At 38.6% G+C, this 12,215-nt stretch overlaps 1 protein-coding gene across 9 annotated transcripts in view; it reads left to right on the plus strand.

The window, feature by feature from the left end:
• The window catches only part of PLEKHG1 (pleckstrin homology and RhoGEF domain containing G1), a 128,038-nt gene that overhangs the window by 94,829 nt on the left and 20,994 nt on the right, over nt 1-12,215 (plus strand). For all 9 annotated transcript variants that reach the window (XM_064413307.1, XM_064413309.1, XM_064413313.1 and 6 more), the window contains 2 exons: nt 3,792-3,892; nt 8,303-8,372. In XM_064413307.1, coding sequence (XP_064269377.1) covers nt 3,792-3,892; nt 8,303-8,372 — 171 coding nt within the window. The remainder of the gene's footprint in view (nt 1-3,791; nt 3,893-8,302; nt 8,373-12,215) is intronic.

Below are 12,215 nucleotides of genomic sequence, written 5' to 3' on the forward strand. Positions count from 1 at the left end.
TACTATGTTAGTATTAGCATTAATATTAGCCCCTTTTATGTGTAATTTTAACATTATCACAGTAACGGCTGATTTATACTATGGTCTAAACAACACTAGATGAAGTTTTTGAAGTTAAGTGTGTGTATGTGTTCAAAGGAAAACTGGGGTTGTTGGATGAAAATGTCCCACTTATTGCATTTGGTTTCTTAAGTTTGGTCATGGAAAACATTAATCAATATCTGAAAATAATTTTACTAATTTTGTGCTTTTCTTGACAGTTTTCCCTCATTTCTGATTCATATAATTATATTTTTTAGCCTCCAAGGTTAGTGTTTTCATAATTTTATTCCTCTAGAGATCTTTTTTTTTTTGTGATTGTGCAGGAGGAGATGGTAGTTAGGGTATGCAGCTTCTAGCAGACATTCCTTCTGAAGGATTTGGCATGATGAAAGACAGATGGGGAGAGCATCAAACCCGGCAAGAAAGGCAGGGCAGTCTGGCAAGACTCGCCCAGTTTTTGGAGAGTTTCAAGGAAAAGGGAGGAGAAAATTGTGCAATACCATGAGATCAAACCATGGTCCGTAAATCAATATAAGGAGACAAACACTTGTGAGGGGTTTTTTTCTCCTATAAAGTAAGCTAGATGTTTATGCCATAACTGCAGAGAAGCAATAAAAGGCAAAGGTTATAAACAAATCATTCGGTGCCGACAGAGCGTTCATAGATGCTGACAAGAAACAAATAAAGTGAATAAGGCCGGTACTCTGTTCTGATAAATTTCATTGATTTCTGCACCATGTCATTACATTTGCAGCCTGCCCTGTTATCTTGTAGCTCCAAACCTTTCATTATTGCTGCAGATGATAACAGCTGTTGATACACTGCAGTGACTACCATGGGGGTAAAGTACCATTTGCTAAGAAATAATTAGGAAAACCCCCACGTCTGGGTAGCTTTGATCTGCCTGTGGTGTTGTCCTTGCAGAAGACATTATAGGCCAATACTGCATCTGTTTCCTGGATGAGTTCATGAAGCCTTTATGAGAGCACACGTGCCCTATAAAGCAGTATAATCAGACAGGTCCCACTGGCTGAGCCAGTGCCAGCAGTGTGCTCCTGTGCAGGTCCTGACCTGCATGACACCAGTGTGTTAGGACTGTCCGTAGTCCACCTTTTTCACAAAAACTTGAATACCTGGAGCTTTTTGCTGCGTGTCTATCTGCTTACACCAATAACAGCAATGTAAACGTCTGTAGTCTCGAGTCAGTAATACTGACAAAGTTAGAAAGCTAAACCAGGACAGCAGTCCCCAAATTGTGTCATTTCCTAGCAGTACGAGGTGAGGTGTAAGGTAACTCTGAATCCCAAACATTTTGAACAAATAACCATCTTGCCTTACACTAGGGAAGCACAAATCCACCCAGTTGTTTCTGGTTTGTTTCTGATCTGAGGCTGGATGAAGAAGGGGGCCTGAAGCCCAGTCTGAAGGAACTTCTAGCAAAAGGGAGCACAGACTGTGGGTGTGTGGTGTACGTAGGCTGACACTGGCATATGGTACAGGAGTGTAGGAAAACTGCCAAAGCACCCGCAGGCCGCTGCTTGGCAGCAACATTAGAAGGGTACCTGGTTCCCTCTTTCCTGCTAATAGTTGGTAAAAGACTGAGAAGAGTATGTTTATGTGGAGGAAAATCAGGATAAGAGAACAAAAGGAGCAGAAACCAGGTCATGCATTTAACACTGTCTACAATACTGGAAATAACTGTGGACTGTTTGTTATTTTGAAGAAACCCAAGCTCCAGCTATGTTGAGATGAATGAATTGGAAAGGAACTCCTCTTTTTCATTAAATGTTCTGTATGGAGTTACTTAATGTAGGCTTTCTATTCCTCTGCAGCCCAACCTTGTCATATCAGCTCAGGGTGCTGCAGTGTCCCTGCAGTGCTAAAAATGTTTTCAAAGGATCACAATTCCACTGGAGCTTTTCTGTTCTTTGCTTTTATATGATGAAGATTTGTCTCTGGTCAGAAAAGGTTATTTGTTTAATACTATTACTGGAGTAGACCTGAATATATTGTCTGCTTCTGCCTTTGACCCAGTGTACTGCTTGCTGCAGTCCTGTCTGCCTTGCCATCCTGAACATTTTTACTGTTCTGAGTATAAATAAAAAGCTAAATTTTAGGGAGTCTGTGGATGTGATTCCAAAGACTTCCTGCACAAATATATTTCAAGGTCAGGTGTGGGCTCTGAGGCTGCTGCTAGCCAGGAGGGAAGGTAAAGTTCAGATGCTATCACAGGAGAGATGACATGGCTCTCCAGAGACTTGTCTGCCTATTGCCATTTGTTGCTCTTCTTAAAGACACTGAGGTCACCTTGAAATAGACTTATTTGCTTTGCCCCAGCAAAAAATACTGAGTTTTGGGGGTGATAAGAGTGATGGTAGGATTACGTACCTTTAACTGGAGGTGATGATGAAGTGTGGATTATTGTTAGGGGGAGGTGACAGGAAGTTCTGCTGATACCTAAATCTGAATCTTGGTTACACCTCTGAATCTGCTGAAACTACTTCAGTTGAACATAAGGATATGGGCATGGAGGCTTAAATGCTGTAATTCTTAACCTTCCTTATGAGGACAACTAGAAACCAAAAGTCAGATCCTTGGCTGATTCAAACCCTTTGTCTTCTCAGAATTTACACAGAGAATAAATCTTGGCCAGTGTATGTGTTCTATAAGACCTTTTTCTATATGCCTCTGGAACACAGTTATATCTTAGAAGTTTGCATGGTCTTGTTGGCATTTCACAGGGTTCCTTTCCTGCAGCACCCTGGAATGCTGTGTTGCTTTTGGGAGGTTGCCACACCACATTGTCTAGCCACAGGCTAAAGGATTTTATTTATTTTTATTTCACATTGTTTCAGCTGTTTTCACTTTTATTTCCATACTCCAGCAGAATTTCTTCATGAATGTGGCAGCACATCAGGTTTCTTGTTTCATGAGCTGTAGTTAAATAGCCTGCTGGATTTGTTTGCCCTTACGAGGGAGTTTTAATACTGCAGCAGCAACAGAAAAAAGGGTGACATTGAGCTCTTATCAAAGTGAGGGAAGAGGTGGGAAAGTTGTTCTCCCAGAACACTGCTGATCTGAGCTTTTTCTAGCTGTGATGTTCTTATTCAAACAAAGTCCCTGGATGAGGGTCTATCAATCTTGTAAGGGCAAAAGGAAATTCTTGCTAGAGTATATAGCAATGTAATTTGCAGTGTAACTCCATGCTTGGTAAATTGTGTGGACATAGATACTTTGAGATCTGTGTTCTACATATTCTGCATTCTTCGGTAACCATGATTTTTTTAAAAGTAATTTATTCAGTGGTTGCTTTTCTGAGCCTCTCTTGCTTGCGTGCTTTCTGTTCTTCATTATATAGTTTTTCTGTTACTAAGACTGCATTAAATGACATTCTTCATTTCTTACATTTTTTTTGTCTTTGAGCCAGCCAGATGATCAATTAAACTGTCACTGTGAATGAAATTTGAAAACATTTGTTTATCAGTAGTGAGAGAAACATTGGCTGTGCTGTCTAAAAGGTATAACTTAGCTTTCAGCCTTTTGTTATTTGCTTGGTTTCAGGGAACAGATAAGTACTGTTACAATTCATAATAGAGTGACTGTTCTCAGAAGGGCTGCTGAAGGCTTTATTGTAATAATAAGGTGAAACTGATATTCAGAGACTCATCTTGTACAATAAAACATAGCTCTGTTTACTCATCTAGGAAAGGAGGAAATGTCTGAAGACCTCCCTCTCATTTCTCTTGTAGGATTACCTCGACTGTATCACTGATCAGACCAAGCTCTCCCTGGGAACAGAGGAGCGATCAGCCCTGTTTGGAAACATTCGGGATATCTACCATTTCAACAGGTAAATTCATTTTTAACTAAATGGAAACAGTTCAATAGCCTGTGTTAACAAGAAGGAGCAAACCAGCCAAATTCACTCTTATCCCTCTTAAACGGCCAAGATCTATAAATGGAGAAATGATCTAATTTTAATTCTAAGCAAAGTTGGTTTGCTGATACCAGATTTTTTTAGCTGTTTATTTGATGCACCAAGATGGTCTCTTTCCTGCTTTTATGCTGGGTATTTACATGAATGTTAGCCTAACCTGCTCTGTGCTTTAACTGAGCTTAATGGAAGACCACTGTAAAAGAAATTCTTGCCTTAATGAAGAGATGTTTTATTCCTACTATATCAGCTTCTTTTGTGTACCTATGTACATCACCCAGATCTGGCTTTTGTAGCACGTTATGCTATTAGGTACTCCCTGAATTAATTTCTCAAAACTGTACTCAAGTACCTTTCCTTAATTGAAGTTTTTTGTTCAGTGTCTTTGCAACCTTCTCTAAAGCTCTGCAGATGGAATTCCAGTGTGTATTGGGAGCCTGAAGTAAAATATCTTGCTTGCATAGCTAGTGCCACATTGTGTGGGATCTCAGTATCTGCAGTTTGAGGAGCATGCTACTACTACTTCTGTCTGAATCCTCTGTTACTATAAAAATTATTAACTTAGTCAGCATTTAAGAAAAACCTGACTATTCAACCAGTGCAGGAAATTTATTGACATAAAGTTCCCACATCTTTTATATACTAATACGCCTGTAAAAGCTCTCTTAGCTTTGCTATAGTTGATAAAACATCTCCCAAACAACTGTGTTCTTTGAAAAACAACAGATAATTTAATTGACTCAAAAGAGGATTCTGAAGGGCAGTACTTGTGTGAAAGATCATCTTCAATGTTTTTCCATCATCATGGGAAGTTTCTTTTAAGGGCTTCGACTGCTGGGATTGCTGTTTAGTGTCAAAGGAAAGAGTGAGAATGGATCTATTGAGAATTTATGGACAAAGATGAAATCTAAAGTCTTTTCCTGAAGCTTAAAATAGCTATTGCAGGGTAATGGAAATATGCTTAACTAGAAAGCTGCTGTGTCCTGCTTCAGCTATAACAACTGACTTTACTAAATGTCTAACAGCTGGAAAATACATTGTGGGAGCATGCTAAAACAGGCTCATGGACTGTTTTAGAGCCATGAGACAATGATTGTGAACTTAAAGATTCCCAGTGGTCACAGAATGGAAAAATACAGTCCTGGACATTATATTTTCTGATCCTTCAAAAGCTAGAAAAACAACAGACTTGATACTTAGGATGCATTTATGCTTCATTACAAATATTGTCTACTAAAAATACTTTCAAGTATGATCAGTTGTTATACAGAATTACTGAGCTGTGCAAACAAAAGAAAATTGCAGCAGTTGGAAAACAAAAAACAAACAAAAAACAACAACAACAACAACAACAACAAAGTTTTGAGCAATTTTACTTACTGGAAAGTTGTCCAAAGTATCTAGTAAATTACTAATGTATTTCAGGCCTTCTGATACAAAGTTCTGCTTGGAAATTCTGAGTTCTTAAAATTGAACACTCACTGTAGATCCCAATATAGCTTCAAGGATTAAGTTTACTCATGTGTGAAATTTGGCATGTAGCTTTTGGGTCCTAAACATACTCTAGAGCCTTTTTTATTTATCCTTAGCTTCAGAAAAAGGTCCACTTGGCAGTTCTGTGTTAGTAGTTTCAGATGTTTTTTGTGAGCATGATTTTACAGATTTAGAATTACCTTGTGTTTCTCAACTTTGAATTTGACCAATAATAATTAATCAATAATCAAAGGCTTCAGTCTGAGGTTTTTTCAGACTTGCAGATCTGAGAGATTTCATTTCAGTGAATGGGAATTGCTCTCAGCCAAACTACTTAGTATTTTCAAGTGTTGTGTTGAATGGCAAAAATGGTGGTCATCATGGTAACTGCTAGCTACTGCATGATTATGATCTCTTTTTGTAAAACAATTTCTTTCTGAGTTTCATGGTGGTAAGATCTGACTTCTTCTGAGGAGAAGCCATGATAAAGCTTCATCAAAAAATCAAAGCATCCTAAAAAGGCATTGTAATAAGACTTTCATTCATTTGACTTGAAAAGATAACAAATGCACTGTATGCAAAATTATCAGTCTTTATGCTTTCCTCTCTCATCCCAAAGGAGTTAGCATTAGCTCCCAGTGATGTTCATGCAGATTCACATTTTCCCAGCCCACAGTAACCCAAGCTCTATAGCTCAGTATGGTCTTAACTGGCCCTGGCTCCTGTGTCCTCTGCATATTCAGGTGAACAGGACCAACACTTTTCTCTACTGTTCTTTCTGCCTCCTGCCAGGTACTTTAACATAGCCTATAATAATAGCCATACTTTTTCACATCAGCTTGGTATTATAGGAATTTATTTAAGATTTTCAGAATGCCTGAGCATGGCAGTTTTGCTGTTTTTACAGTGGCAGACTGCTCTTACTAATCCTTTTCTTACCATCCAGATGAGAAAGAACGGAGTGCAGTGTAGGTAACAGACTCTTTCAAAAACAGCCCTTACACTCTGAGCTTGTGCTGAAGACACAAACCACTAGTGTATTGAGCATATGCACATGGACTAAATTGCATGAATATATAAAATCTTCAAGTGTTCCTCTTCTCTGTCATGAAGGAGAAATGATGTGGTTTCATCAGAGACCAGTAGGAATAAAATGACAGTCCAGGTGCTACATACTTTAGGAGAATGTCTTGCCAGACAGCAAGAATCCTCTGAGCCTGTTTGGCATGTTTGATGTTATTTCCAAAACTCGTGTGTGGGACCCAGTCAGTCAGTATAACTGATGGATATGGTCACCATTGCTACAGCTTGTTTCTTTTGCTGGTGTAAATGAGCTTCATGAGGGTGGGGTGTCAAGCAAAGGTCATATTTTTATTCCCATTTTGATGAAGGGAGAAATTGAGGTGTAGAGGTTAAATTGTCACTGTACAAAGTGACTTAGTGACTGCTGAACCTAAGGTCTTTGCCTGTCTTTGTTTCTTGTGATTGCATGTTGATTTCTCCCTTTCCTTCCTTTAGTAATTAGAGAAACAAGGAACAAGTCAGGAAACTCTTCTGGTATACTCTTTTTTCTACATGCAGAGAGAAATTGTGTCTGCTTAGAGGGGAAAAGGGTAGATCCCTAGATACAGGCATAGGAACACTTAGGCAAAACTTGTTCAGGGAACCAGCTGTGAATTGGAAGAAAAGTGGCCCTAAATGGAAAATCATCTGTGGGAGTGTCTGTGTGTATATGGGGGGCAGGGGAAGAGGGTGAGGAGGAGAAGAAGAAAATTCTTTTAGAGAACAATTTGGCAGAAAACTCAGTTTCTTCTCTTGTTTTTCTGAGTATGTCCTTCAGTAAGACTGAAAACTCTTTGGATCAAGGAGATAACCTTTGAGGTTTTCTTCTTCTACTTGAACTCTTCTTTCACTGAATTTACTTTCAATAATTGAGTTTAATTCAACAGTAAACAGGCTCTGTTATTGCTTTGCTCTTGGTCAAATGAATTAGTTTTCTCTTTGGCATGTAAAAATTATAAAATCCTCTCAGGTGTTGTTTTTATGCATGTAGAGCATATATGTGTATATATTCCCTTGCAGAAAACTTTTTCCAGGCTAACTGTTTTATCTTCAATGAAGAAACACACTAAAAGTAGACTAATTTTCCCAAGTGAGCTTTATACCATTCTTCATGTATGAGAAATACGTCCCCAGTTCTCACCACTATTTTTCAGAGCAGTTCATCATCTCCCTTGGTCAAATAAAGCTTGTAAAACATGAAAGTCTTTATAGAACAGTGCACGTGCTTCAGTGGCTTTTAAATTTTCTTAGTTAATTAGTTTTATATAATGTTAGTTGATATACAAGGTACACAAGTGTCTGATTGCACCACTATGATTATTATTAAAGAGCTATCAGTCACAGAGTCATGGAATAGTTTGGGTTGGAAGGCATCTGTAAAGGTCATCTAGCCCAGCCTCCTTGCAATAAGCAGAGACATCTTCAATTAGATCAGGTTCCTCAGACCCCCATCCAACCTGGCCTTGAATGTTTCTAGGATGGGACATCTACCTGAAGGAAGGGTCTCAGCTTTGCTTAGCAGAACAACCAATCCATGGTCAGCCTGATGGCTTGAATTTTGAAATAGTGGGAATACCATTTCCTTATAGTTCTCCTCTGCCTGCAAATAAAAAAAAACCCCAATACCTGGCAGGGAAGGGGCATCAGAGGTGTTCTTGTTCCCTTTGTGGGACTCCCTGCATTGTTAAGTGCTGCCATGAATAGCACAACAGTGTCTGGTTCTGAATATACAATTGTGTCTATTCCAAGGTGTGCCATAATTGTCTTACCTTGTCCTGTTTTTTGTTTTAGTGAACTTCTGCAAGATTTGGAAAACTGTGAAAATGATCCTGTGGCTATAGCAGATTGTTTTGTTTCCAAGGTAAGTCTGCAGCACCAGTTGCAGAGTGCTGTGGGGGAAATAAGATTCATTTATTAGTTTTTGAGACCTAACCCTGACAGTTTGTATAATGTTAACCAAGAAAAGTTAGCAAATCTGTGGAAAGGGAAGGAATTTCTCTTAGTAAATGATAGGGATATACCTGTGATTTGCATTTCTAAAAAATCAAGACAATGGTGTAATTTTCTTCAATAAGTGTATCTGAGCTGGTGGAGCTTTTTATTGAGTTCATTTTTAGGATTTACTTTTTTTGGTCAACTCTTACAGGGGTTCTCTGTTTTACTTGCGTATGTTAATGGAGGTGATCAAGTGGTACTCTGGTTATGCCTTGTCAGCTTAGAAACAGCTAGAGAGTAAAACTTAGCTGCATTCTTACAAAGGGCAATAACATTAACACACAACATGTGGCCATATTGTTTTCTGAGAATTTTTCCTGAAACCCACAACTATACCTTAAATTTTCTTTTAAATTGAATCACCCGAAGTCTAGCCTTAAGATTCACATCCCATTCTCTCTGTAATGCTTTGAATTTTCTGAACATTGATAGGACATCTTGATTCTCTTGGGCAATACTGAAGCCAAAAATGTGGAGTATGAGAAGTTGTTAGATGCAGCAGAAATGAAGGAAGAAGGTGATCTTCATTGTAGGAAACACAGAAAACCAGTCAGGGAGAAGAGGAATGGCTATAATGAGTAGGACAACAAGAAATTAAATTATTTGGGCTACAGATGATGCTAGTTCACTGCAGACTTCACCAGCGAATCTACCTTTGTCTTGAATCTGTAGAGCCCAAATGTGTTAAAAAAATAATGCTCCCTTTGTGTTATTTCTGGAGGAAGGGAGATCATGCAATTGTCTAAAGTTGAATAATCGCTTTATATGTGTGTTTGCCTTTTTGTATTAAAAAAAATAACAAAAACCAAAATTAAAAAATACAAACATGAAAAAAACTCCAAAGAAACCAAAAAGCCAAAGGCTGTCATGTTTTATACTTTGTCCTGAACTCAGCATTGTCAGCACCAAGCACTCAATGTAATAAGTCTAACACATGGATTTAGGATTAACAGGACCACCCTCTCATTAATTCAGTAATTTGTTTGGCACTGTTGTGACATAAGGGATTTTATAGTAAATTAGAGTGATGATACCAGCTAAGTGCTGCTGTTTCACCAGATCTCTTGGTTCAGCTGACTTTGAGAAAGCTGTAATTTATCTAGGCATTGGTCTTTTGTAAGCACTGAGAGACCTTAGTGTTGGCACCACTAATGCAAAAGTAGGATGCATTTTTGCCCCATTGCAGTGGGGTTTATGGCATGTTGTTATTGCTACAGATAACCTGGATTAAATTGAATTGAAGGAGAGAGAGAATGGGATCAGGGCAGGTGCAAGTCCTGCTCCTGGAACAGAGTAACCCCATGAGCCCGCTGAGTCTGGCTGACTAGAAAACAGCTAAATAAAATGATCTGGAGTCCTGGTGGGCAGGAAGTTGTGAGTAAGTCAGCAGAGTGCCTGTGCAGTGAAGGCCAAATGGGAGGCCTTCAGAGTATTTATAGATAAAACAGTTTGGAGCTGGTAGATATTTCTGCTGTATTGCCTGCTTATAGCTGGGACTGCTGGGACTGCTCCTGCTGGGATGCAAAACGGAGATGGTGCAACTGATAGTAAGAAGTCCAGGAAAAAATTGTATTCTCATTCAAACTGGCCAACTGAAAGGGCTTGTCTGGTAGACTTTCTGGCCATTAGTTGCAAAATCCATCTGCATATCATTGCTTGTGCCTTTTGTTCCCTTGTCAAATGCTTTTAGCATTTGTATTATTGGCAGGCAACTGCCTGATGGCTCAGAAATTGCTAGAGATTGCAGTACTAACAGGCATTTTTTAGCTTCATCCAGACAAGTGCAAACACTTAAAAGCAAAGTCAAACAATACCAAAATACCCCACAGTTCTGGTTTTGGCTGTGAGGATTTCATTACAGCAACTGCTGACTGCCTTAACAAACTCCAGTTGTCCATTCTTGGTTGCTTGTGTCTTCCCAGGACCGAGAAGTGGAAATAAAACTGCCTTTTTTGGCAGCATGTGCTCCTTCAAGTCTTATGGGACTTTGGCCATTTATTGTTTCATTGCTTCGAGTGCGTTAGATCTTCACTGTGAGTTAAGCACAGGGATGTTATCATGCTGAAGTCATAGCTCACAGCCTTAGCTAATGGATATAGCTGTGCTGATGCTTCTTGAATGCTTCCAGTGGAACTGTGCTTAGGGTACATGAGCCCTGGACCTAGTGGCATTTTTTCACCCAACTGTGAATATTGTAGGTGTTGCAAATCTTAAGGTATAACCAAGTTTTCACTCTAGTTACTGTGTTTGCTTTTTGCACTCTTAGGAAGCTCAGTAACTGCATAAAGTAAAAGTTGTTTCTTTCTTAAGATTCATGTGAAATCACATGAAGTTGGTTTGCAGTATAACAGAACAGTTAAGGTTAAAGTAACTCTGGAGCTTGTTGTATAAAATGTTTTATATTTGTGAAGACATGGGGAGCTTGATTTTTGAAGTTTTGGATCATTCTCTTTGTACTTTGTTATTTGGTTTAGCTCAGTAAAATTTCTTGTATAGCATATTATACTTCACTCACACAATCATACATGACTGTGTTTCCTGTATATAACTTCCATGCTTCTGTAGTAAAAAGCCTTGTAACTTTTAAGGGAAAGGATTATCAAAACACACTTCAGCGTAATTTGAACAAAGACCACATCATTGTGGATTTGAATCTTTTATCTTAACATTTTTTTTGTGCTGAGTGCCCGAAGTAAATAGCCCCTAAAATGGCAGCTTTGATTTATTAACAGATTTCAGCAATGTTTTTAGTCTAAACTAGCCAGTAACATAAAACTCATTAACCAGTAAAATAAAGATGCAAAGCTATGACTTTAAAGAAATGGAAATATTTAGTATCAACTTACAACATTATATGGAATCCCTCTGCTTCCAAATATTTTAATACATTAATAAGTCACAGGCAGATAGGTACAAATACAGAAAAGCACGCTTATTTTAAAACCTGCTATCCAATAATGAATTGCAGTCTTTTTTTCTGCCTCAAGATGCAGGTGGTGTGGGTTTGGGTATTTGTTTTACAGTGTGAGATGGCTGCTGCATAGAAATAAGCTGCCTCTGAGGGTAGTGTTGTACTAGTTCAGTTTGTACCAGTTCTGATCCTCTCTCTTTGTCTAGAAGAACTGTATTAGCACTAGATGTAAAAGTTCTTGGAGACATATGGTAACTAATTGGAGACTAATAAAAAGGTTCCAGTGCAAGCTTAGCTATGGCTTAATTATTCACACAGAAGACTGTTTATAAGGGGGTTTTTTGCCAGTCCAGTCTTTCATTTTCATAGTAATGATGCCAGTGTTAATTAGAAGATTGACTTCAGTATTCTGTACGTTTACATTTAAGTGAGTTGTTTTAAAGGAGAGCTGAATTCTGGCGCATCGCTCTTCTCACTCAGCACCTCAGAAATTCAGAACATATGTTTTCTGCAAGGCACACTAACAGCTTAACCAGGGGGAAAGGGAGAATTACTTTAATCTAGCATCTCATTAGCGAAGAGGAGATCCAGGCAATTGGCTTCAGTTTGTACACTTACTCCACTCATTTTCTCAGTCTTCATTTTCTTTTAAAGTGCCTTTTATGGCTATAAAAAAGCACAGTGCACTAAGAGTTGAGGAAAGATCTGGAATGTATGTGGAGGAGATGTGCAGTGAATTGATTCCAGTGTGAGAGACCAGTGTAAATATAGCTGGGGTCTGCTCACACTTGGCTTTGC

Source organism: Passer domesticus, chromosome 3 (assembly GCF_036417665.1).
Source record: "Passer domesticus isolate bPasDom1 chromosome 3, bPasDom1.hap1, whole genome shotgun sequence".
NCBI lineage: Eukaryota > Metazoa > Chordata > Aves > Passeriformes > Passeridae > Passer > Passer domesticus.